At 34.6% G+C, this 27,608-nt stretch overlaps 2 protein-coding genes across 2 annotated transcripts; both read right to left on the bottom strand.

The window, feature by feature from the left end:
* Positions 1 to 10,979: 10,979 nt before the first annotated feature.
* On the bottom strand, positions 10,980 to 21,074 carry LOC108769644 (sodium-coupled monocarboxylate transporter 1). Its single transcript, XM_018520734.1, has 9 exons — positions 20,872 to 21,074; positions 20,126 to 20,347; positions 18,473 to 18,818; positions 16,134 to 16,288; positions 15,336 to 15,476; positions 14,908 to 15,016; positions 14,029 to 14,247; positions 13,298 to 13,806; positions 10,980 to 12,366 (listed from the first exon to the last, which is right to left on the bottom strand). The coding sequence occupies exons 2-9, from the start codon at positions 20,344 to 20,346 to the stop codon at positions 12,273 to 12,275; spliced, it is 1,794 nt and encodes a 597-aa protein (XP_018376236.1). The 5' UTR covers position 20,347; positions 20,872 to 21,074; the 3' UTR covers positions 10,980 to 12,272.
* A 558-nt stretch (positions 21,075 to 21,632) lies between these two features.
* Positions 21,633 to 24,418, bottom strand: LOC108769640 (integrin-alpha FG-GAP repeat-containing protein 2). The gene is made up of 7 exons (XM_018520728.1): positions 24,276 to 24,418; positions 23,983 to 24,070; positions 23,689 to 23,914; positions 23,304 to 23,587; positions 22,242 to 22,993; positions 21,932 to 22,166; positions 21,633 to 21,847 (listed from the first exon to the last, which is right to left on the bottom strand). The coding sequence occupies exons 1-7, from the start codon at positions 24,332 to 24,334 to the stop codon at positions 21,668 to 21,670; spliced, it is 1,824 nt and encodes a 607-aa protein (XP_018376230.1). The 5' UTR covers positions 24,335 to 24,418; the 3' UTR covers positions 21,633 to 21,667.
* Positions 24,419 to 27,608: the final 3,190 nt, after the last annotated feature.

Genomic DNA, 27,608 nt, shown 5'->3' with positions numbered 1-27,608 from the left:
TCATTGCATATCAATCCCTAGTGAGATTTTATCGAAATTATTCATATTTAATATACGTAAAAACAACATAATTTGATAAAGGGTTTTTTTTAAAGATTTTGTGTGATTCTCTTTTTTTTATTGAGAAAAGATCGGTCACTTATACAACATGTGTGTTTTAAAAATATAATAGAGAAAAGTCGCCGATATACTGACATAGGTCTCCTAAAGTGACACCTCCTTATTTCTCAGAAACTAACTATTGCACTTTATTAATACTAATAAAATCATGATCTGTTTAGCTAATTAAAGAAGTACAAACTCATAATTCATATATTTGTGGCTTATTTCTATACCAAATCAGCTAAAAACCAATTCTATGAATCCGAGAAGAAAATTCTTACGGTGTTCTTTTGCAAATTACGTAATTAAAATAATAGTGACTGTATTATTGATAATATTATGTCATTTTAAATGTTTATAGTTTCATAAATTAATTTTCTTTACAGAATAGGATGTATCTTTATTTATAAAATAGGAAAGTTGGTATTATTGCCTACTATGTCAGTTTTGGAGCCCATTTTGTCAGACGCTCATTTTTGCATAACTTACGAAAAACTTAATTATTGCAAAATTGCAAACAGTATTATAAAAATTGTTTATCTGATAGAAGACACTTTTTACTTTGTATTTATATTTTTGAAGTTGTATTTTTACCTTTTGTTTAAGAAATATTGTCTAAAAACAAAGTGGTATGTCGATATCGGTGACCTTCCTCTAGTTTATTAAAATTTCAAATTTTGTTAAAATGTTTGCCTATCGATTTATTTATATATAATTAAAAGATACAACCGTGTCGTTTTTGTAGCCTATACAAATCTTAAGATTTTCAGGCAATATATTATACATGAAAATTTTTCTTATACAAGACGTAATGCAATTTCAGTTTATATTTACTTATATATTACAATCACATATTAGAATTATATTAGAATTTATATTACTTTTTACATCTCAGTATCTGGTAAAATCGATGCTTTTATAATATTTCTAGCCTAAACGTAATACAACAATAGTCGCGAGCAATATTATTGATTCGCGTCGAAACTGGAGCGTTGCAAGTATTTAATATAACAATCGTGAAAAAAATTAAGATAAAGACTTATTCTTTTGTTCAGGTTTGTTCTTTTTCGAAAAATATTTTTAATTAATATACATTAATATAATAAATTAAAGTGAAAGTTTGTTTTACTCCAATTTATTCATCAATGTACACCAGTTCAGAACGTTCTTCGAAAAAGAACAGATACTTTACTATCTTTAAAATAACGTCGAAGTAATAACATGTCATTCGTCAATACTCGATTCGCTCGAGTGATTTTAGAGAATATCGCGATTCACTGAAGGATGTATAAAACATGTTTTACACAGAAAAAGAAACGGAGAACAAAGTACAAAGGGTTGTAATATGAAAGAATCAAACTTGTCGCGCGTCTCGTGCTCCATTGAGCTACTTTATAAATTGATAGTCACGTCGCAGTCCTCTTGTCGTGTACAATCGCACGGAAAAAAAAAGAGATCTCTAGATTCGCAACCCTTTCGCCACAGGGTGACGTTCGAAGTCTCCCCCTCCTCCTCCCCCCCGGTGTTTACATAACACACATCTCGTGCATCCTCACTCAATCTCCGACGAGTTCTCGCTTACCTTTTTCGACGTCCTCTCGACGACGCTGTCGCTGGTTCTCCGTACCGAACGAAGACGATATCCTTGGAAGTCAATAATGTTTCTCGTGGATGATCTTCTCACGCACGTGACTTCCTCTTCTTCCTCTCTTCTCGTTACGCTCCTCTTCGTACGTCCTCACTCGCGAATCTTGGTCATCTCGAAAATCTCGAAACGGCGCGTCACACCGAAGTGTCAGGACTCGCGCGGCGTACGCTCGTGATGATCACGGATCTCGTTGTCGTCCGACGCGGATGATCGGAAGCAGGGAATCCGCGTTTCTCAGGACTCCGAAGAAGAAGCCGCTACCAGCGGACGATTACGCACTCCGTGTCGGAGAGGGCCGGCGTTCTTCCTACCGGCGTTGTGGTCCACGACGGCGGAGTAAGAGGAAACACGCGGGAACGCGTAGCCGTCGAATAAATGTGCAGGGCTCCGCTTTTACTCACTTGGCATATCGTCCGTTTCGCGCGCGAGCGAGCGTTACCTCCCGGGTGTTGTTCCCTCAACGCCGGCGACGGCGTCGATCGGCGACGGTGGCAGGGCGACGACGCCGCGCGCGCGGTTCGTGGTACCGCCGTTTGGCGGTGCTGAAAACGCGTGCCCTGAATCGCCACGAAACCCCCTCTTATCCACCCCGTTTCACCACGTTCCCCGCTGTCATCCGCGAGCCACCGAACTGACCTGCGCGTCTCCCCGTGGAACCCGCACGCTCCGCTCCGGGGACGGCTGCCGTGGCGCGTCTGCCTGTGTCCGTGTGATGCCGCCGAGGATACGTCGTGGACCAGCCGGAGGGAGGAGTGCAACGGGATGAAGAAGGGAGAGAGAGAGAGAGAGAGAGAGGCAGCTGGAAGCGAGAATGCGTACGCGGGTATACCAGGGTATATACGCGGAGGATGGGCCCCGCTGATACTCGTATGTGCGTGAGTATGTGGCTCGAGCCGGAGCTGGAGGAAGGGGAGGGCTACACGCGCACACACTCGTGGTTCTCTCGCTTCTGGGACACACGCGCGAGTCGAGCGAGTCTACCAACGATTCTCCCGAGCGAGTGTGTGTCGCTCGCGAGATCGTCCTGCCTTCGATACACTCCCTCCGCCGACACCATCACCAACGGCCTGCCTCCATTCGCTTGGCACGAGATACGTGCGGAGGACGGGCTCGTGTGTACGTCCTGTGTGTGCATGTGTGTGTACCGTTGGACGACGAGGTAGGGGGATTCACCAACACTACGGCGAAGAGAACCGCTCGAGTATAGACGGGGAATTCGCGAGATTTGCGAATACGCGCGCCATACACATTCATACGCGCGCGCGGAGATCTCGGTTCGTCCCTTTCCGATGCACTCCCCGATTATACCAACTATTTCTCCGGGAGAACGCCCCACCACCACGTTCGGAGGAGGACGAGGGTGTACCGGAAGGGAGTAAATGAGGGTTCGCGATGGCAGTTCGGGGTGTCTTCCTTCTTCCTCTTTCCCTCCGCTATCGTTATAAACGAGCTTGTACACACGCGCGCGCTCTCTCTCTCTCTCTCTCTCTCTCTCTCTCTCTCCCGGTTCACCCTCTCGATTCTTCTATCCCCTTCTGGCGACGGACACGTCCGCGTCCTCGTGAACACGCGAACAATATCCCCCGTACGTGAACGAAGAAACGTGTTCGGGGGAGGGAAAGAAGAGCGCCCTGATGGAAGCGGACGGCATGGGCTCTTAACTTGCCCTCTTGCTCTTTCCTCTCTCCCTGCCAACCCCCTTCATTGCCAGAGATTTAACGCCGGTTGTTGTATTTACGCGTAACGCCACGCACGCGACGCGAGTGAGGTCCAGAGCAGTTCGCCCGTCCCTTTTTTTACGTTCGTCATGAAGAAAAAAAGGATGATGTACACGGCTATCATAATTTTTCATGAAATCGTACGCAAACTTTCTTCTTCACTTGGATCGGAATCGCTCGCGACTACATGCGATTTTTTGCATCGATTTTACATATCGCTCAGTTCGGTTTTCTCGAAAACCGTACGAAACGTCAGCAAGGGACTCGTCCGCGAGTGAGGGATGCAGCTTCCTCGCGTCTTCTGCTCTCTAATGGAAATACTCCGCTTCGATGAACAAGTGCGCGCGGGCGCGTCTGCGACGCACGTACCGCTCGTACATACACACGCGCGTACGGTTGACAGGCGCACACATCCGCGAGGCTACACCCTCCGCGGTACGTGGCTCGCCGCAAAGGCGGAGGGAGGAGAAGGACGGTGCACGTGCGCGCAGCATCCGTATGGACCAAAATGGCTGGCGGCACACGTGCCGATTGGCCGAGCGGAGATGGCGGAGGCGTGGAGAATGCGCGCTTGCTGGCCGTTAATCGGTCGGCGATCAAAATAAAGATCTCTCACCGTAGCGAGCGGCTGGTAAGAGAGAGAGAGAGAGAGAGAGCGAGAGAGAGAGACGTAGCAGCGAGAGTGGGGGGTCTATGGGGTGCGCACGTTGTGTTTCGTATGCGCTTTTGGTAGGGCGAGATCGCGATAGCGAGAGGGGCCACTCTCGATCGGTGGGGGTAAAGGACTTTTTTTTATGGATCTCTCATGCTGTCTCCGTTCCGCACTCGGCAGCACTCTCGTCGCCGTTGCACGGGTTGCACCCCGCGTACGGCGTACATGTGCGTGTACGCGGGTCTATCGGCGGGCGAGTGTCACGCGAGCGCGCGTGCACGCTTGGCGATCGTCATTAAGGGAGATGCTAATTGGTGGCAAAGCGAGGTCAGGCCAAAAGCCTTGCGCACCGTGTCCAGGGACTTTGCGTGTTTTTGTTCCGTTCCTCTCTATCTCCCGATGTGTGTGCGCTCGCGCGTGCGACTGTGTTTGGCGGAAGTCCCGGAAATTCCAGATCTCGCGAACGCTTGATTTTCCGCATCCACTATTGACATCGATGGTTCGGTAGAAATAGAATAGGTGAAGTAATACGTTCCAGAGATAACGAAAATTAGGAAAAATAAATCGCAAAAATGAAGAAATAAATTTTAAAATTTAATTAACTCTTTCTCTCTCTTTCACATTGGCATTATTTTTTATATTTTAAGAAGTTAAATTGAAAGCTCTTTATTTTCTTCTCTTATTTATACGTATATTTCCGTATATTTCAGATCACATCATTTTCCAATGCAATACAAAAATAACGTAATCTCTCTTACTTCTTCCAAATTTTATTTGTTTATTTTATTCACTCGAGATAAATCAAACGTCTTATTTCTTAACGATGCAGAGCATGTTTGTTTTTTAGCACAATCTTTTTTTTCTCTACTAAACTACTAGTTCGCACATTTTTGTTAAGAAGATATCTAATGTGAAGAAATACTTTCAAAAGATGTGTTTGTAACAATATCTGTCTTTTCCTATATCTGTGATAGATACAGTATTTCAATTATTGCAAATTTTTCTTCGCATGTAAATTATTTGATAAATATGAAATAAATATAATAGTAACGTCAACCTGTTTTTGCAATCGCTATTATAGTTTGCCTATAATAGATATTTTAAGACATTTCTGGGATCAGTATTTCTAGTTCGTTCTTATTTCATAATCATCTTAAGATGTTAATACACACAACTCTGTGATTGATTTATGATATCTTAAGATTGTACTTAAAATTGTAAACATAAAAGAATAGACCACGAAAACACTGGTTTCTCGATTGCTCCTTTGTCAAAATAAACTTATTAAAAATTGGTTATGACAATACTATTAATATTAATTATTAATATTTTAATATATAATATTTTATACTCCATTTATACCTCGAAAATTCAATTTTCTATTATCTATGAAAAGACACGCCAACATGGAACTGTTCTTCTTGTTAGCTTGTTTTTTTTAAAAGGTTATATTCGGAAAAGTATATCGTATTTTCGAGAGATCTACAGGAACGCGTTTTACATGAGAATAAACGTAACCCTTTCTGCGCGACGCGACGGTCCGGAGCCAGGCAATGTATATCGTAACTTTCTTTGCACGATTTACCTCACTACTGAAACACCATGTATCTTTTCTCTTTCGTCGAATGTATAGCGCTATGTCGACAGAATATCATGTATGTATATTTGCGCACGACATATTAGAGAAACGGGCGAACTCACTTCTCAATTCGTCCGATATTACGTTTTCCGCGGGTCCTCAACTTAATTATAAAATGGTAAAATGGCAGACAAATGAAAGTAATGGAAAAATTCAAACGTTGAATTATTTGAAATTGTAGGTATGTATCTTCGACCTGGTTTTTATGTATGCATTCTACCTGAAAAAATTTTAGATATTATTTTATGTTAATGTAGAAATTAAATCTATCAAATTTTAAAAAATAATAGTATACATATATAATACAAGCTGTTCTATGAAGTAACTTTTTCTACCATGGTAGATCATTTTCCAAACTTAGGTGAGACATAAGATCAATATTTTTGTCTTCATTTATTATTAAATTTATACTAGCATTCACATTTAAAAATACAGTACCGTACGTAGTTGAAACAGGTTTATTTTGTTGCCTTCTTTTATTCTATACTTCTATACTTGTAACATAAGAACTAACCGAATCAAAAACGTTAACAAAATAAATATATTATATAAGACGAAAAGTTGTATTCTAAGGATGAACAATATCTTTTTTTATTATATTTTATGACAGTAATGGAGGAGAAATTTATAAGTTCAAGAAATGCCTTTCAGTTTCTAAATGTCAAATCTATTGAAAAAAATTTGCCATTTTCACAATTATTATCCTACATAAATACAAGTTAAATAGGAATTTTAAACCTTAATTTTTTGTAAAACTTTGTATTATTTATAGAGTATACATAGACACTTGATCTTTTAGAATATAATACTTTTAAAGGTGAAGTTAATTGTGAACAAATTTATATTGAATAAAAAATCGTATATATGAACACAGATTGTTAACAATATGGGCTTCAGCACAAAGATGGTCATAATTGAGTAGTGAAACATGAGTCGTAGTCGTAGGTGTCAACGGACAATGTTTTGGTCAACCCACAACTACGACTTACGTTCCACGATTCAGTTACGGTCATTGTGGAATTAGACAAGGTGCTGTATTCCCGAAGATTCGCAGTAGCACAATAATGGCGTCCCTATTTGCAACTGTGAATGTAACGTTTGACTATTCGATTTTATGGTTTTGAATTTTTACATATTATTATTTAGTTTTTATTAATTTTTAGTTTAGTTTGTTTAGTAATAGTTTTTATATATATGATTATTTTTATTTATTTTTATAAAAGTCGTGCTAGCATTTAGGGACGATTTTTAATTGGCCGTGCCGCCATATTTATGCGCAATACAACACCTTAGGCCTATACTTTTTGGCTGAACTTTTGCACCAGTTCATCTTTCTTCCTCTTCTTTCCTGTTGGAGCGCAAAGTTCAGCCAAAAAGAACAGACCCCTTGTCTCCACCATGGTTACGGTCATCTTTGTGCTTAGGATGCCGTCCCATGAGCGGAAATTTACAGTGGAACGGAACAGCGTGACCAATCACAACTCTGCAGTCATTACTCTGCTTTCTTTTTTGCGATTATGATTGGTCTCGCTGTTCCGTTCCGCTGTAAATTTCCTCTCATGGGACGGCACTCTTAGACCCTTCTCGTCGGTAGTGCAACACTTTTACCAATGCCAGCGCACCAAAACGGATAACGGATGTGGTGCGTATTCGTTCTAATAAAAGCCAATCCTGTCAGTTCCTGTTAGTACGGATATGTATCATATCCATTTTCGACACTACGATTTTATTGATAATTTTGCAACATAGATAGAGGTAAAGTTCCTCAATCCCTGCAGACAACCTTTTTTTTTAAGTATTCGTTTCGCCGACGTGGTTGTTCAAAAGTTGAATGGGGGCGGCAAAAATTTCACTACCCTAGGGATGGCAGAAACATTTATCCGATCCTGCATATTGGACTAAGAAATGGTAAAGATCTCAATGTAAACAATATTTTTTCGTTCTCGACATAAACTCCACCTCACAAATACGTATTAATGCATATGCTTAAATCCTGGAAATTGATTTTTAAATTTATATAAACGATGAAAAAGGTAATTGTTATACAAAAATTATTGCGTTTAATCGGTAATACAGATGACTTTAGAATCCCTAGTGAATAAATTACACAAATTGAAGATTACGTTTTAATCGAAATTGAAAAATTTTTAATTTATTTAGCGATCAACATAAATCACAGAGGACGTATTGGAAAGTTTGAGATTATTGTTTAATAATATTATAAAAAATTAATGTTTGATTTCCTAATAAATCTTTAATGTCTATTTGAACTGCTTTCTTTGTGATTTGTTTCGATTCAAATATACATATGTATGGATACATGTATACCAAGTGAATACTAATACTTTAAAAAATTTTAAAGGGTAATTAATTTCTTACATAAAAAAATTTAAGACGAAAACTTCAAATATGACAATATTGATAATTTTGTATATGTTTAAAGTTTCTTTGAAATAACTCCAGTGATTTTGAAATTTTTTGGAAAAATACGAAATTTTTTCTTTAACTTTGGCACCTCGTATCGTTAAACCGTTTCTAACATATGATCATATGAAGTTTTCGTCTCTAATTTGTATGAGGAATCAGCCCTTAACTTTTAGAGTACTCAGTATTCTGTATGTACACGTTTGCACGCTCCATACATATATATATTTTTTTTTTGTTTGAAGAGATATGTGTGTATGTGTGTCTATCATATTCTGCTCGTATATAAACTTGTAGGGTTATACAATGCAGTTGAGAAAGGAACAGTCAGTTTTCCTGTTTGACCAAACATTATTTTTTTGTCAATAGGCACGAGAATAATGGTAATATAAAAAAAAAAGAATAAATAAAACGCAATACATATACTCTTCTAGATAAAAGATTTGAGATTTGATTTATAAATAGATTTTTTATTTAAATTAAAAATTAAGTTAATTAGATTAAAAGTATAGCAGGTCTGAGAATTTTGTTAAAGTATTATTATTTTGCAATTGAACTTCAAAATGCATGGCACTTTAATTGAAAATTATTACAATCGAAATTCTCTAAAATGGTTTTATTTTACATTAATCGGTTATAATATTTGTCTGTCTTATTATAAAATTACATTTTATTTGAGAAAAGTACGATAAGAATTCCCAATGCTGAATCTTCGAAATAATAAAAGATTGGCTTTTCGACACAAATTTCCAAGTATAAACCCGAAGAATCACGTTGAAACTGCCGGTTATGATCGTCCCTGTATTACATACGATATACCTTCTGTTCGCCTGTCAGTCTCGTGGGCAGAAACGGAGGCCAATTGTTGTTTGTTTGTATTTACTACGAAAGAGCACCCCGGCTGTGCCTAGAGGAGCTGCATCGACGCTATGAAAAGGGGGAGGTTGGGGATTCACTGGCATATCGTATTCTCTATTCTATAGTAGGTATATACAGTGCGTGCGGTTGGGGGGTACGAGACGTTACCAGCCTGGAAATTGAATGTCACTCGGAAAAGAAACGTCACAATATTCCGCGTGTCGGCTGGTGGGAGCTGTTTTGTAGCTTCTCGTCTCGTTTCTCGTTTCGCTTCTCGAAGCTATTGTGCACGCTCCGTCACGCGACAGTTTTTACAACGAAAACAGTAATAGTAATCGAAGACGAAGAATTTAGGAGTCTTTCGAGTAAGTCAATCGAATATTTCAATTTTATTTTCCGCACTCATGATAGCGTGTATCATAACGCGATAAGGTACGAAAATTGCTTGTTAATATTGGAACTATATTATATAAAAATGAATTATAACTTACTATTTAAATGTTAATTTTAAGTAAAAAAATTTTAATTATTAAAATATGTTTATTTAAAATTGTAAAAATGCAGAGTTTTTTGTGATACCATCTCAACTTTTTTTTTCTTTCAATCTTACACGATTAGTAATAATAACTCATTGTTATTTTGAACTCTGAAGAAGTATTATCAGAAAATACATATTGAATCGACTATTTAAGAACTGAACATCATGCGTGACATGTGCAGCAACCTTGTCTAATAATATTGGCGACAGGGTAGATCGGCGTGCATCTCATTGACCGAGAAATCCTTTCGGCATCTGCCAAAGTGGATCGTGATTGGCGTGAACTTTCCGAAAGGGCATGTCCCGTATAAATCCAACGCCCGAATGTTTGACAGAATAATTTTCACGTTAGCGGGGTGCATTATGCGTCTTTATGCTAGCGCCTGACCGTGCGCATTGTCGCCAAAATAAGCCGTATCCCACACGACAGCTCCCTGGTCTTTTATGATCGTTTCGCATGGTATACAGTGGCTCCCCAGAAACCTTGACCGTATAGTAGCTGCGATCCAAAGCTGGAAATTTGTCTTCAACCTATGTGCAGGCCCGCAGCGAAAATCCGGCGGAGTGAGCCAGGGGCGCAGAACTAAAGCATGTGTGAAAGGCTCTTTAAAGCCATGAAAATATAAGAGGTGTAAAATAGAAAGTCATAATTATATATAATATTTTTTGCTAGGTGTACACAAGTTATAATTAATTTTGAAATATGACACTGATTTTTGTTTACAACAGTTAAGCCTCAAGCACATATACGTAAACATACACATACATAAGTTAGAAACACATAGAAAAATATAAGGCAGTAAAATGTAAGCAGTAAACGAATCGCAGTAAAGAACGTAAGATCATTGCTTTACATCTTCTATTGTAATTGATTCTTTTACCGCTTACGTCTTACTGCCTTACGTTTTTCTATAATGTTTCTGGCTGTATTCATTGTACATATATACATAATATGTGCATCTCAGAGAAAAATAAGACGAAAAAGAAAATTAAAATAAATTATACTGAATTAAGTATTAATCTTTAAAGGATGAGGATCTATTTTTAAATTCTTATAGGCTTTTCTTGAGTAAGATTTGTTATAAATTATTACTTCTTATCATAATATGATACTCGTATGATACTGTTTTAGCGTCATTATAGTAGCTTTCCCGTAAAGATTAAAAATAATGAAATAAATTGAGTACATTGATACGAGTGAGTAAATTAGACTACAGAAGATGAGTTGACTATCAGTTACACTGGCTTTGCATTAAACATCTAATTAATTTTTCGAACAACAGATTGATTAATATTTTTTGTGCATAAGATTTTTAATGTTTGTAATTTTATTACGTATAATTTTACTTTTTAATTCTAAATTTAATGCATTAATTTTTTGCTTTCGGTATAGGCTTACTTTTTTCTTCAAATTCACTTTCAATCGTTCTATCCTAATTTTATAAATATAAAAATAATAATTGGTACGAAGGATTACTTGGGGCGGAGCATAATCAAGCGCCGCTTTCAAGAGATACTTGGTGTAAAGAGGGGCGATACGACAACGTCAACTACGAGGAGGCTGCACGATCGGGCCTCTCAGGTCTGTCACTCGACACCAAATCAGACAGAATCTGTCAAAAATCTGTCACCCGGCCCACAATGCAAGCCGGGTTCTCAGTTCGGGATTTTACCCACACGTTGAAATCAGACCGGATAGAAAGGGGACAGGCGGAGGGGGTTCCCCGAAACTCGCGCATCGGTATGTAAGTAGATGGGTCCCTGCCGCCTATATTTGACACCTTTCAGTCTAATAAAATAAAACCGCTCCGCGGTGGAATGTGGTCGCCGCTTCGAGACAGAAGCGTCGTTTCTCGGCTGGAGATGTGGAATGTTCCCCGCGCGGGACAGTCGATCGGGGTTTCTTTCGTCTGCAAGTCGGCGATCGCTGATAAGGGTCTTCCCTTTCGTCATTTCGGATTCGAAACGATAAACCTGGTCCCGTGAGTCAAATCGGTGGCCTCGCGCGTCTCGTGAGACGTGAAAAGTCTTCGAAATTTATTACGAGTCCGCTCCACGCGAAGCACGCTCCGGCACCGATCGATCCACCGCGGATTTTAAAGAGAGACTCGACGAATGACTCGACAAAAAACTCCCGCGGCATTTACATTCGGCTCTAATCCGATAGGCATCGTTCCTCCAGATGTTTCAGATGGCAGGGACTTGTTTGTATTGAGATGCGTGGGGCAGATATATAATCTAGTCAATTTGACACCCTCATCGACGTTCTAATGGGTGCTTTCAACTCCGGACGAGCCAGTTAGATGCAGTTATCTCTTGGCAAATGCGTCCGCTTGTCTGTCGATCGCTGTCTCCGAACAATTTATGTTGTTAAGGATTTATTGATTGAAGCTTTCTTTCTTAGACGCTTTACGGAAATCTCTTTCTAAACATCTCTGTATCAAAATGTTGATATACTGAAAGTTTTACTGGCTTAAGAATTATAATAGTTTGGCAGAACAGATTTCGACAGGATGTCTTACGTACTAATATGTTGTAGAGTATGTAGAGAATATTATTGCGGAGAACGTGTAATCAAACGATATTCCGTACGTTTAAGCACATATATATTATATGTGCATGTGTGTTTTACTGTAATAAAGTCTTGTACGGTCACGGAAAAGAGATAAGGTTTGGAATAAAATATACATGTTTCAAGATTTTAATTCTTCTTTCTCTGGATTAGTTATCAATGCTGTTGGCACCGTATGCAACGACACTTCCATATATTTTTTTGGTGGCATAAATCTGAAAATGATAAAAACATGTGGATAAAGATATAGTAAAGAAAATAAAGATGTAATATAAATGCATAAATTATCAAACGCGATAAAAATACATTCAAAATAAGTTGAGTCCAATAAACGAACTTTAATATTTAATGCAATCATCTGACCAGAGTACGCCTGAACAACAAAATTAAAAAGGATAAATTTTTTTATTATAAGAATCCCAGATAACCAAGCGGATCTCAGTAAAATCGCACAAATCTGTGACTGCTTATAATGCTGGCAACTTGCCGTATATTCTTTTCAATTATTTTAAGTATATCGACATTGAAACACGTTGGCAACGATGTATATGTATTGCCAACAGTTTTTTTTACGGCAAGATAAGATAGTATCAAATAAGTTATCTTGCGTTATCAGTAATATAATCCCAGTTAGAAATGACAATGAAATCGATATCGAATCGACGTCGATTTGACATCGAACGACGTCGAAAACATCAAATCGACGTCGATTTCATTATCATTTCTGATTGGGATGGCATTGTGTGATCCTATAAATTATTATAACAATGTAGCAACAATAGTATGAATTTTGACGATGACGATTTCAAAGTTCTCGGTAAATTACTATTTGAAGTTGTCATATTGTGAATTAATTTGCCAATAAATGCGGATTCAGTAATTGCTACAATTCTGATAGCATCACATAATATCATAATATGAGCAACATGCCAATAGCAATATAGACAAGTTGCTATCTGAAATGTGTTAATATATCTTCTTTCCGTCAATTTTAGAATATAGTATATAGTATGAATAAATAAAATGTATTTGCTTATCAATTTTGATTAAAAAGAATTAGAAGGAAATATTTTTGTTTCTTTTTACTTCAAAACATATTAAATGAAAATTTATACTTCGTAATGAAGTAGGTACTTAAATACAGACCTCGTTATAAACGGTGGGAAGTAATCTCGGTCGATATTCCTTATATCAGCAGCGCCGCAGATGAAGCTGACTATCGTGCCGATCACCATCACGATTAAGGCCCCCAATAGCGTGTAATACATGAAGGATATCCTATACATGAAGAAAGGTTCGTCCACAGATTCGACTTGTATAGGATTCTGCGTTGTTGTGGTTGTACGATTAAATAGACCGGACATATTCACGCAACCCTCCGTGGAGGAAGGAAGCGGTTCGTAGTAGAGACTGCGATTAGCCATATGCCATTGTGCGCCGACGATGATCCAGAGCATCGTCGTCATCGAGACCACTGCGCCGACCACCGCTCCCTTGGCCGTCGCCCAGGGTACCAACATCCCCAACGAGAACAGACCCGTCATGGTACCGGCGGTGATACCGGTCAGAGTCAGAGATAGTTGAAAGATGTCGCCGAGACGGTCCATGACGAATACCATGCCCACGCATAAGGTGCCTAGGATTACCACCGTGGCCTAAGAATGATATAAACCGTTCTGGAATCGCTATTTATAATTCGCGTATTTATAATTTCGGAAATGAAGAGGGAAATGTACATTCCCGAATTGTTTCTATTTTTATTTGTTTAGCGAATCTCTTGCTTAACGATATTGCTTTTCAAAAAACAAAGGAGAAGCCAAGATCGAGTCTCTTATTTTCCTTGCGATTTCGAACCGCAATATATTCCGTCTTTGTACCTTCATAATGTTGGCGGCTTTAGTCTCTTTGTTGCTTTCTGGCATCCAGGGATCGATGAAATCCTCGTAAATCGTGCCGGCGACTGTGTTCAGTCCAGCGCTCATCGTCGAGAGTCCAGCGCTCACCAGACCGGCGAGAAAGAGGCCAGGAAGTCCCGGAACATTCGCGGCTACGTCTAGTACGTAATACGGTAATATCTTGTCGCTCCTTGCTACCACCTAAAAACAAGGTAATTTTCTTCACTACAATTTTCACGAAAGGCGATTCGTTTAATCCTTAATTGCTCAACTTTTTAATCTTACTTTAATTACACGATTTATTGCATTTTTATGATGTGAGTATCGTTGAAGATAAGGTAAAAAAAATTTCAGGAAAGAGTTTAATGATACGATAAATCTAATTAAGAAAGTTTACTTTTTAATAAATTTCGAAGAAATTTTATCATGACTTTCATCTCTTACACTGTTCAAGAGTTAAAAAAGACATCAATTATATTAGAATCTCAGAAAAAATAAAATTTTGAAAAAATATATTGTTAGCCAAGATGTCCGTTCTTTTGAAAAATGAGTAATTTCTTCTTTAAATATTATCTTACATTATCAAGAACAGCGAAGGTACTTGTATAATTTTCAAGTTAAGTAAAATACTTTATTAACCGTCTCTGACTAAATTTAAAATAAAATTACTATCTTTCGGCAACTCAATAGTACAGTCATTTGCTTATATTTTTTTAACTTCAGTTTAGTATACTTATATCGCCTCTGCCATCTTTTTAAGTTTCAAAGCTTCTTTTGGTATCTCACAAGTCTTATTTACGCACTTAGCGTGCAGCTTAGAATACGATAAAGACTAATAAAAAAAACGGAGTCAAAACTTACGTGTACAGCTATAGGATCGCATTTGTGATATCTAGCGTACATTATAAGGCCGGTGAAAACGGAAATCATTTTTACGAATATTAAACCCACAGCCAGGACCCATACCGATCTGCAAAAATGTGTGAAACACATAAAACAATACCATTTATTCTTATTTTTCCCATTCAGATTTCTACTTTTCACGGAACATAGCGTTTATTTATACTCATTTATCTTATTAGTTTATCTTATGTTTTTGATCACTCAGTATCTTATTTTTCAATTACGAGAATATTTGTTTATCGTGTAATATTTTTTACTTAAAATTTTTTATATTATTCGCGACAAAATCCTATCTTTGAGGTTTTCATTTGAAACTATCCAGCGTTTCAGCGATGCCACTTACAACAAATAATTCAAGGAAAGCAAATATTTCATTACAAACTTACTTTTGTGCTTCCTCAATAGTAGGTACTGCAAGAAATCTTTGCATAGAAACCTGGCTGATGCCCAACGATGCCAGCCATGCCATTACCATTCCCACTGACATGCCCCAAAATGAATTTCTGGTGAAAGGACTGGGATCCATGCTGTATGAAAGAGAATTGAAAATATTAGCCAGTTGGGATAAAAAAAATATCAATAGAATATTAATTTATAGTTAATATGACAATATTAGATTGAAAATTAGTTTTAATTACAGTAAAAAATATACCGCGATATTAACGTTTTAACAATAAGTTATATAATTAAAATCATAATTGCATTCTGGGCACATTATAATTATATTTTGTAAACTTTACTGCAGCAAGCATTAAGCAAACATATTATATACTCCTGCTATATGTCAGTGCATTACTATAAAAATCTAATGTAGGAGAACGCGATGGCAAAACAATTGTAAGAAAAACTAACGTGCGTTAAAATCCAACGCTTATGAGTAAAATTTTAAATTTGACACTGCGTTTTAAATTTGATACCTAAGAGATTGAAAAATACAATTTAATATCTACGAAAATGGAAACGAACGCGTTAGAAGTAACGCGAGTTGCTGACTTTCCGAGATCAGTTTGCATTCGACAAATCTGGTTTGAATACAGATTCTTGATGCAATACGCGAATTCACACGTAATGTTCCTTGACTTATGTTCAGTTTTAATTAACGAATGATGTGACTTTCTCTCTCTCTCTCTCTCTCTCTCTCTCATTAATAAATTATAACATAAAAAATACACCTGTTCTCTTACTTCCAAAATACAATTCTACCACCCTTTTCGGCTATCCTCCAGGTCTCGCTAACGCCGCCTACGGCAATTGTTCCCAATATCAAAACAGCAATGAGACTTCCGACAGTTACCGTCATCTGAATCGTATCCGCCCATACGACAGCCTTCAGACCTCCCTGTATAAGACATACATTTTTTTTTCAAAGAGAGCTTACTCGCACACAATAAAGGTATCAGTGTCAGTCACGACACGACGTGCACAGAATCAAACGATCGGGGAGTCGGTGAAACGTAAACCCAGGGGAGAGATCGTAACACAATTGCATAATAATGTTACACTGCAATACTACGATATATGTATTTTATAAATCGTTTTCGACATGAATTTCATCGTATATCAAAAGACCCACGCATCCCGTACAGTAATATTTTAATAATAATATCGATTTTACAGTAGTTGCATAGTTAGTAAATTGTATAAACAGTAACATAATTATTCAAACTGTCTGCACAGAAAGAACAGTTACAAAAGTATCTAGAATTTTAGTTTAAGATAGATATGAAAATTCTCGGATCATCAAAATAATATTTTTTTTTGCCATTTGTCTTGTTATATTGCGTTAATACGAGCTTGATTTTCAATCAAACAATATAATAAGACAAATAGCAAAAAAATGAAATGTTATTTTGATAATTTAACAAAATTATTTAAATATTTAGCCAACATTTTAGATAGTTTAGCAAACTGTTTTTTTTATTTATATGTATATTGATCAAAATAATTATATAGAATACTCGAGCATGTGTGTGATGATAATATTGCAAAAAGCATTGACATTCTAACAACAGTTTAATAAATGTCTTACACAATTATTTTTAGAACTGTGTATCTATGTGTAATAATTTTTAGATACTTCAATAAAACCGTGTAAGCTTGTGTATTGTATGAAAAAGAATAATCGTCAGCAAATGTTGATGTTATCGCGTATAATAAGCTTACAAGAAGTTTACTCTTCTTTATCGCGAATCTTCAAAAGATATTGGAATTATCTCTTCAAAGCAGAGCGATGCACAACCTATGCACTTTTCGCACGCATATTATTATCCAGCGTACTATTATTCAAACAAGTGCAAGACGAAGACAAATAGCTGTCAATTTCGTCATTGTTTTTGTATACTTTATTCAAGTGGCGTGGCAAAGTAGTCGTTACTTTATTGGTGCGATACTGCATCGTAAATAAACCAGTAACCTGCGAAACTGATAAGATCGTATTGAGCAAATTCAGGTAATTCCACTCTAAATAATTGTTTATTTGATAGTCGTCGCAGCGGAACATTTCATTTAATTAGATTGTGATATTCTCCGATAACGTCACGGCTGCAAGATGACGCGTATGAAAACTCTCATCCCGGTTTCATGACCTTCTAATTATCTAGACGTGAGCTTTTTACGACCTTAGAAAATCCTCTGTTTTAATATGTGTGCAAATGTTAATAGATGGTAACCAGGGTTGGAAGGCAACTCATAACGAAGTTATATACAGTTAACTACTTTTTTTCAATAATTGTAATTTTTTTCAATAATTGTTAACTTCGTTCCTTTTGTTCCATCTGACTGTAACTTAACTTAGTTACATTTTTTTGGTAATTAATAACTAATTTAATAGTTACTTCTATAGTTACTTTATATACTTATTCGTCAGCATATAGACTGACCGAAATGAATCAGTGAACGATCAGTGATTGTATTTTGTGGTTGCAATTTGCAATATATCTTTATCTCTGATCATTCTATAAATATCTGTATCTCTAGTACATGAATTTATCGTTTTGATTTCAACTGTATAGTAATTTTTTATAAATTAATATGGCGTATAATATATCAAATGTTTGGTATAATAAAGAAAATAATTTAACAATGTTAGCAGTTCTTATATTTAAAATAGCAATGCAAAAATTAACAGAAAAATAATTGAAAAGTAACTTTCAGCCTTGTTACCTTTTAAGTAACTGTAATTTAACGTGTACTTTTCAGGATCGGTAACTTATAACAATAACTAATTACTTTTTGGAATAAAAAACTGTAACTGTAACTACTTTTAGAAAGTAGCTTTCTCAATCCTGACGATAACAATGTCTAACATTCTTCGTTTGAATACACGCGAATGTCTATGTTTATTGAACATCATAAGAATGTTTCAAGAAACACAAATCTACAAAAATATTGAACGCTTTCACTCTCAAAACATTCAAAAAGTAATACACAGAGTTCATATGATCTTCAATAGACCAATAAACGTTCATCACGATATGTCGCAAGTTTTAATAACAATTATAATTGAAAAGTCTGTATCACTTACGATAGTTGTGTAGAAGATGCACACCATACATATCACTGGTGCAACGTAATGCAGATTCATCCCGGTCGCTTGCGAAAAGGCTAATGCCGGCACGTAGATTATCAACGGTACATAGATCACCAGCGCAAGGGTGTAGAGAAAGGACGCTAATTGTCGGACCGGCCTGGCAAATCTAATTTCCAGATACTCGAAAGTGCTCGTCAACTGTAGCTTGTAAAATACCGGTAGGTATACGCGTACGATTATGAAACAGCTTATGAAGGATGTGAAAATGCATGCCGCGTACTGAGTTCCGTACTGATACACTTCGGAGGGAACACCAAGCAAAGACACTCCCGATATGTGACTGAAATGGATTTTATCTTCATTAGAAATAGATCTTTTTCTTGATATTATTAACAATTAAATATCATAGAAATTGTCCTAACATATGTTTCAATTTATTTAAGGAGGTTGTAAGGCAAATGCAATATGTTAAGAACTACTTGAAAAAATTACAGACTATTCTAAATTTCATTTAATAACAAAAAAAAATAGAAACAATTGACCATCTGGATCAAAAGTTATTTAAATAAGTAGTATTTTTTAAATTTGTACTCTAATATAAATATATGAAAATGTATTATAAAATAATGATAAAAAATCTCAATTTTTTAAATATAAATACTCTAGAAATTCAACAATATTTTTGTAAAGTTATCTTGAGATGCAGACATTAATTGTTCAGTAAATAAATAAAATTTGTTATTTGTTATAAACTAATGGTGAATCTCAATGAAACTTTGCATAAGTTATGTTTAGTACTTAATATATTTATATAAAAACATTTAGATTTTTCTTATTATTTTAACAATTTTTGTTTATAACAATAAAACTAATAACAAATAAAATAAATAATCTATAAAAATGTGTTGCTCAATAAAACCAAAATGTTATGAACACAACTTTCAAATGTATGTAGTTTGTTTAAAGCGAAAATATTAATATATGTGTTTTGTGCCCTTACAACCTCCTTAAATACAATTTGTTACCAATTTGAAATTAATTTTTCGTCGGCAAAATTTTTAATATAAAAATATATCCAAATAATTTGTAAATGATTAGTTAAAAGTGGAGGGATTTTTTGCGAGTTAAACTTCCATTAATAAATAATAAAATCTAATTCTTAATTTAATCAATTTTAATTCAATTTTAACAGACTATTAACATGAAGCTTGACTAGAAAAAATTGTAGCCAAATATTCTTAGTTAAGACTTTTTTAATTTTAACTCGTTATTTTCTCTTATCTAATATATTTCAGCCTTCCCTAAATATATTTATTTTAGTTTTTTAGGTAAAATCGTCAGAAAGCAAAAACAACATAAAGACATTTAGGCACGCCTTACATTCTGCGTTTTTGAGAAATATTTTTATGCATATTTTTTTATTTATATTAAGAATTAATTCTAAAATAAACCAAAAAATTATGCAGTTGAAAACATATTTGATGATTTTTCTAAACGTTTTATAAATTTGTAAAGGTTTTGAATACCTAATTTAACTCAAAGTGTTTTTATACACGATGCGAATTTTATGTAAGAAAACTAAACTCAAGAAATAAAAATTATCGAGAACAACGATAAGAGAAATGTGTGAAACATTTTTTAAATCACCTTGCCATCAGACTCATACTAATCGGAAGAAAGGACATGGATTTGCCGCCGAGTAGATACTCGGTGGTGTTATTCTGCTTTGTGCTGAAGAAACCGAAGTAGATGCCGATGAGCATGCTGATGCCCAGCAGACCGGCAAAGAGAGTATAATCGGTCCATCCGAAAGTAAGTTCCTTCAACTCCTGGCCCACGAAAAACGGTTCTGTGCCATTGACGGTCATTCTGAATTCATTAGTTCAAAAGATCCGCGGTTATTAACTATTTTAGAGAATATCCGCGTTTCAAGATTATATAGTTAGAAGGAATAATCGCTAGATTATCTCACATATGAAGTTTTATATAGAAAAACTACAAAGTTAAAGGTTGAAATTATGTATTGATTTCCTGTTACATATGTGCATTCTGACTTAAACTGAGTTGTTAGACTGGAAATATTCCCAATAGTTTATATTTTAATAATACTATTATTAAAAATTTCTTAATTCACTTTTCAATTTAAATAAATTATCCCATTATTTTGCATTCAAATGGAAATATAAACTTAAGGTCTGTTCTTTTTAGATGAACTTCTTGTATGTGTGTACACAATTTATCTTTACTCTTTTTCTTTGCAATGTGAAAAGAAAAAGAGGAAAGATGAACCTTGCAAGAAGTTCAGTTAAAAAGAACAGGTTTTTAGACAATCCTATTCAAAATTCTGTCTAAATTTTTTGCGGATGCTATTATCAATTATAAATTATACGTACATATCGATTATTTCCTTCACACTGTACAGCGATCTGAATTCTGCATTAGTGTCTAGATTATTGCACTGCGCCGGGAATAAGGTGATTCAATTCCGAAAAATCGTTTACGCATCCACGATCTAATCATGTATATATTGAATAATAAAATTTCGCTGTAATTTGGAAAAGTACCGGACGAAATCTGTATACCCACTGCAATGATGATGTGCAATGAGAAACCTATATGTTGGGCCGACATTCAGCGTGGTGTTAGTCTGATTTATGGCACTGTAGATAAAACGCTACTTGACAAATAGACGAGAATCCTTAAATAGGCGTCTGTATGTTGCACTCTACGCCAAAATTAATTTCATCGCCGACATCGCCAATTGCTTGTTTGCCAAAAATTTGTAGACTGATCGTATATCCTTCGCGATAACACAGTGATGTAACCCATAGAACGATCGCATATATAATTGCTATTGAACATGAGATACCGAAGTAGAAACATAATTTATTAGAAATAATATTAATTTGTATAATAGTTACACAGTAATATCAATTTGTGTAATAGTTATTAGATGCATTTCGATACATATAAATATTTGTTGATTTATTTTTATAAATCAATAAAATTATAATTAAATAATTTTTTAAAATGTAAATATTAAAAGAAAAAAAGAATAATGATTTAACACATGTACCAGAATATGCATGTTTTATTATACATTTTTGTCTATACAGGGCGATTCTTAAAATACATATATTGTTATATAAGAATCACGCTGTACACATAATTATATTTGCTTACTATATACTAATGTACGCCATACAACAACCATTCAGTTAACTGTTGCATCTTTTGCTGTTTCTCATTTACATTACACTCGCCTAATAATTTCTCTAAGACTTGTGTTTCATCAGATTCGAAGTCCTTCATGGGATTCAGAGAAGTGATCGTCATGCTCGGCAGAGTAACATCGTAATAAAGACAAATCTGGGAGAAAATATAATTACCATTGTCATAATCATGAATGATATTAATTAATTCACATATATAGACTTATATACAAATGAAAACCTTGTTGTTGAAAGTATTGTACACCAGACTAGGACTAGACGTTCCCGGAATCACGCTGTAATTTCCCGTGCAAAAAGCTCTGACTGGTTCCTCAAATTGAAAGCGTACACTATGTCGTTGCTGATCCAAGATATAGGTCTGACCATCCCAGGCACAAGCTATTATCTCGTCGGAATTATCGCCTGTGACATCCAGTCGACATAGAGCGAATATCTGATGATCTACCTGCATAGCCCTGTAAGAAAAGAACAATGCGATATATTCGTAATTATTCAGATGTATCTAAATATCGCTACGAAGGATTGCTTACCATAAAATAATCTCATCCTGTACTAACATAATAGTTCCATCAAGCGTTGCTAAGGCATAAGGTTTTCCCTTCGGAGCACTTTCACTGATGACTTTATTGTTTGAATCTGTATCATCTTTTGTGATTTCTTTTTCTTGATTCAATTTACTGATATTGTTGCTATTATTATTATTACTATTATTTTCATTCTTATTGTTGGAAAAATTTGTAAAAGATGGTAATAATGTTTCTTTCATAGTTTTATTATTATATTCTCCGAGAATATCATTGCCACCGATAAAGTTGCCATCCATTTCATCAGTGCTTGAAGACTCAACGGGATTATAAAATCTAACTGAGCCTTGATTTTCTGTTGTAAAATCTTTACCATACTCGCCAGCCATATCCAGGCTATTTTTTCGAAACGCTGGCTGTGAGTTGTTTCTTTTGAACTCGAGCGATGCAGGTTTGAAGGTTTTTCTGTCTAATTGGCTATCATCTGTAAAATTGTGCTTTGGCAACTTATCTTTAGGTACGTAACTAGACATTTTAGATTCAATAGTGGAAATAAATGGCGTTATTCCTGGTTCTAAATCTCCAATAATCTCCGTCGAAATATTTTGATTGCGCATCCTAGATATTCCTAATGTCTGATAATCTACAGCTTCGCATGAACTTTTCTTTGATTGACAATCTTCAGGATTGCACTTAATTCGCATGAATGTGCCACCAGGTTGTGCAACCAGTAGAGTTGGCGTACCATCACCAGTATGCTAAAAATTTTTATCTATTTACATAACAATTCATATTATATGATAAATAATATATAATTTCATTTTTTATAACATAGAATAGGTTCGTATAAAGTTACAAGAGAAAATAGAAATATGCAAATGAGATAATTAAGCTTCAGCATAACAACTGTTATAAATGTCTAACCAGATAACAATATAACAATATGGAAAAATACAAATAATAATTATACAATAAAATAATGGAGTCTATATTTTAATAAAATGGAATAGAACTTTATTACTTTAGCTTACAACTGTCAAGAAGGGACTTTATTTCAATATTACATACTTGTAACGTAACCGTTCCTATTTGATTAGTGCACTCCCACTTATTTAGGCCAACTAATTTTCCTGTTTCCAAGTCAGCATTACTTGACCATCTGTAAGATCTCACGACACGATCCGTCAGACCAAGAATCATCTCATTAGCACCATCTTTGTCGACGTCAGCTATCAGTACTATTTTTGTATTAGTTGGGATTCTTTGTACATGTACACATTCCATTTTCCCAGAGAGTTCATTAATTTCATTAGTATTGTCAATATGCTCTGTACTTTGAGAATTTCCTGTATCTGCACATACATATTTTATGAGAATTCCCTAAATCTTCTGTTATTTCATAAAGTATATCTTTCTAAAAGACCTACTTTCTTACTCTATCTTTCAGACTTACCAGTACTTGTTTTGAAATTGTCTTGCTCGTTTGTATCTTTACTGATATGTTGACCTGTAAGTATGTTAGAGTTGTTAGGATTAACAGATCTGGGACTGTAAAATATATGTGTCCATCCATCACCGCAGATAACAACTAGTGCATTACGTCCGTAATTAAAAATATCTCCAATTGCTACGCTAGTTATAAGACCAAGGCCAGTGATTTTCTGCCATAATTCTGATCCCTATTATATAAGAGCAAATATTAATAGTTTTGAAAGGTATAATTTTAAGTAATCATTAATATATTTACCTTGAAGATATAAAGTTCTCCTTCAGCAGTACCAACAACTAATTCATTATCACCATCGTTATCAACATCTCCTATGGTTAAGCCATGTCTGTGCATAATAATTTCTATTGTAACTATTTTTATTATAAGCTAAAGTAGCAATGATTACTCTCTAAATTCTTGGAGTGGAATCTCACTTTAAGAGTAAAAATTAAGCTAACCTAAAAAAATTATTCAATTTTCAATCTTTAAGGGTGAGATTTCACTCTTCAGAATGAGATTTATTCTAAAAATTTTAGAGGGTAAACTTTTACCTGAAAACAGTACCAGGTAATTCCCACTGCAATCTCTTTACAAAACTAACAGCTCTCATGATTGGATTTTGTAGAATGTAACTGTTGCCATCGATTTGGCGGCCAAACTATATGAGTAGCTTTTGCTGTTACCAGACCTAAAGATATTGGCCCAAAGGTATTAGAGTCCATAGAATGTCCAACATGATCTCCTTCCAACCAGCAGTGTCCTTCTGGTACCTGTATTCGTATGAAAATTAGTTTACAAATATTTAAAGGATAACAATACTAAGTTAGTATTGTTGTCAGTAATTTGTTAGAGTCCAAGCACTGTTATTCATTGTTATATATCCAATAATTACTTCTACATATCATATCCGTACTTGGACGGTACAGAGCTTGTATCCATGCGTGCCTATAATATCGCCAGCAAGTCCCACAACTCTCTTGATAAGGGTTTGATTTGGCACCTTGGGAGATACAACGCACACTATGTCGCCACGCTGTATATCTTGATTCCGGATGGTCCAGCGATTCAGAAACACGTAATCAGAGTACCGTAAGTCTGGATTTAGTGCAGGTTGCATGGAGATTCCTTCCACTCTCGCGACATATCCGACTGTGTCGCAGAAAGCAATCCCGATCGGGATGCCGATTAAGACATTACGAAACAAACGTGGGATTCTCATCAAACCTTTGAAGGGAAGAACATGCGAAGTGCTCTTCTGTTTTTAATGCGGTCCGGCAGTGTGAGGGATAGAGCATCACTTACGTTGTTTATAAAACTGATCTGTTTTTAAATATTTCAAGCGTCAGCATAAGTATCACATAACATTTGGCATAATATGAAGAAATCTTTTTTATAGGTTATATGTACAAAATTTCTCGATGTTACAGCTAATCTTGTATTTTGTTAAAAGGACATTTTAGAATTTAAACAAATATTTTACGTGTGCGTGGGATTGTTTTTTTTTTCTATTAAATTAGAAGTAAAATGAGAAGAAAAATAAAACAGGTGAAATTTTTGAATGCATGTGTGTCACTCTTTTGCTGTGAAATTCGTGGCAGTCATGACGTCACGAATGGAGCAGCCATGGGACTCAAAAGTCAAAACCACCTAACCTGACAGAATCAAATCAAGCGTAAAATAAAAGGAGATCTTTGAGCATAAAATTCGTAATTTAATATTTAATCTACGTAATCTAATTTATAAGTGAATATATATGATTTAGAAAATATAAAAATATATTCGATTTATATATCTTAATTATAGATGACTTGATATAATCTTTATATATATTCTCTTTCTTGGCAAAAGTATTGCATAATAATTATCATGTAAAATTAAAATGCAGTAAAATTTCTACATTTATGCGATGCTTAAAAAAAAAACTTATTTTATTCTTCCTTTTTTTAAGCAAAATTAGCATTTCAACTTTTTTAAATCTTTTTTGTAGGATTATCAAAATTTCCATATACTATCTAGGTATAGTACCACATTTATTTTGCGAAACTGTTTCCATATGACTAAAATAGATATTGGTGCGTTAATGATAGTCAGATGTCCACTCTAAGGCTTCTCTCTAACAGAAGTTTAAAAAAAGACGCATCCCATTTTATTATATATTTTCTTTCTAATTTTAATCTTTCTACATTTTTTTCTCTCTCTTTCATATATCGGCAGTTTTGCATGACAGAAATATGAAACTTTTATTGCACATGTGATAAAACATAATAACATTTTACATGCAAATAGCAATGATACAATAAGATTTTTAAATATATTTTAAGCTTATGTATTCATTTTTTAATAACAATATTTAATCACTACATAAAGATGATTAATAGCACTTGTATTTAACGGCTGTCTTTACTATATGAACAAATATCTCTAATTTTTAATAAAAATCAGTAATGACTATGTTATTTAAGTTATGTAATAGTTTATTTGCACTCAAAATAGTTCATATGGATTGTTTTATCACTAAAATTTACCTACATAGCGTTTTCTAATAATAAATATAAATATTATTAGTCTCATCATCTCATTGCATATAAATACTTCCACTTACAAGAGAGCTTATTAGGATATATAAGCCAAATGGGACCTAATTAGGCTACGGTGTACTTGATGCTACAAATGCTTCGAAACATTTTTTGATTAGTCAATTAATAAAATTCTTTCTTCCGATTGGTCAATCAAACGCTTCGAATCATTTGTAGTGTCAAGTGGACCGCACCCTAAGTATGAACAGATGTTGCTGAATAATGTTGAATTCAAAAATATGTGATAAGTTTATATATGAAAGACTGAAGAATATTAAAGGATATCCTGCTTTGTTTAATTAAGTCATTTTAACATTGTTCATGCTTTTAACATATAATATTATTACGAAAACAGTAACATTTTCATGCAATATAAAATATAGTTTATAACATCAAGAATGTTGTTGATATTACATATATATCTGCCTATAATATTGATGAATTCTATACCTTTATATGGTTTATAATAAATTTGCATATTTTTTTATTCAATCATTTATATGTCTTCTCTTTTTACTATTTTGCTGTATTGATTTTTATATAAAAGCATTTAAAGATAATAAAATTCTAAGCTTATATATCTGATACTATAAATTATTTAAGAATAGAAATTTTATCCTGCTTTTAAAAAACTGTTTTTATAAATTATTATTAGTGCTCATGTACCATAAAATATATTTGAAATTGATTTTTAATAATAAAATAAATTTTCTATATATATATATATATATACTTTAAAGAAATATATTTTAATTTGTATTTACAAACTAAAATCAGAAACGTAAAAATGACAAAGCATTCTATGTTTCACAATACATACAGAAATTAGAAAGCATTTATTATCGAATTTAATGTAAAAATTAAAAATAAGACACTAAAATCCTACAATATAAAATTAAACGTTCATAAAACAATGATTAGTATATGAAGGCAAAATAGAGTGAACTCTATCTGTATCGTACAAAAAAAGATTTTTGGCTTTTATGAAAGTTGTATCAGTGCTTGCCAATCACCGAATTTGACATATATATTATATACTACAATTGGACAGATTCATAACTCTTTCTGTTATTTTTATCTACTGGGCATTCTTAAAACAGATATCGTAAATTTCTAACTGCAAGTAACAGGGTTGGGTAAGTTAATTTTTTCTTTTAACTAAGTTAAAGTTAATAACCTTGAAAATTTAATTTAAGATACAAGTTAATGTATAATGAAATTAATTGAATTAAAAGTTAAGTTAATAAAAAAAAGTAATTGAAAAATTAAAAATTAAATTTCTTTCTATTTTATGATTTCAGAGTCTTA

This window comes from Trachymyrmex cornetzi, unplaced genomic scaffold (genome assembly GCF_001594075.2).
Source record: "Trachymyrmex cornetzi isolate Tcor2-1 unplaced genomic scaffold, Tcor1.1 scaffold92, whole genome shotgun sequence".
Lineage (NCBI taxonomy): Eukaryota > Metazoa > Arthropoda > Insecta > Hymenoptera > Formicidae > Trachymyrmex > Trachymyrmex cornetzi.
Note: the sequence above shows the minus strand (reverse complement) of the source record. Positions and strands in the feature narration are given on the sequence as shown.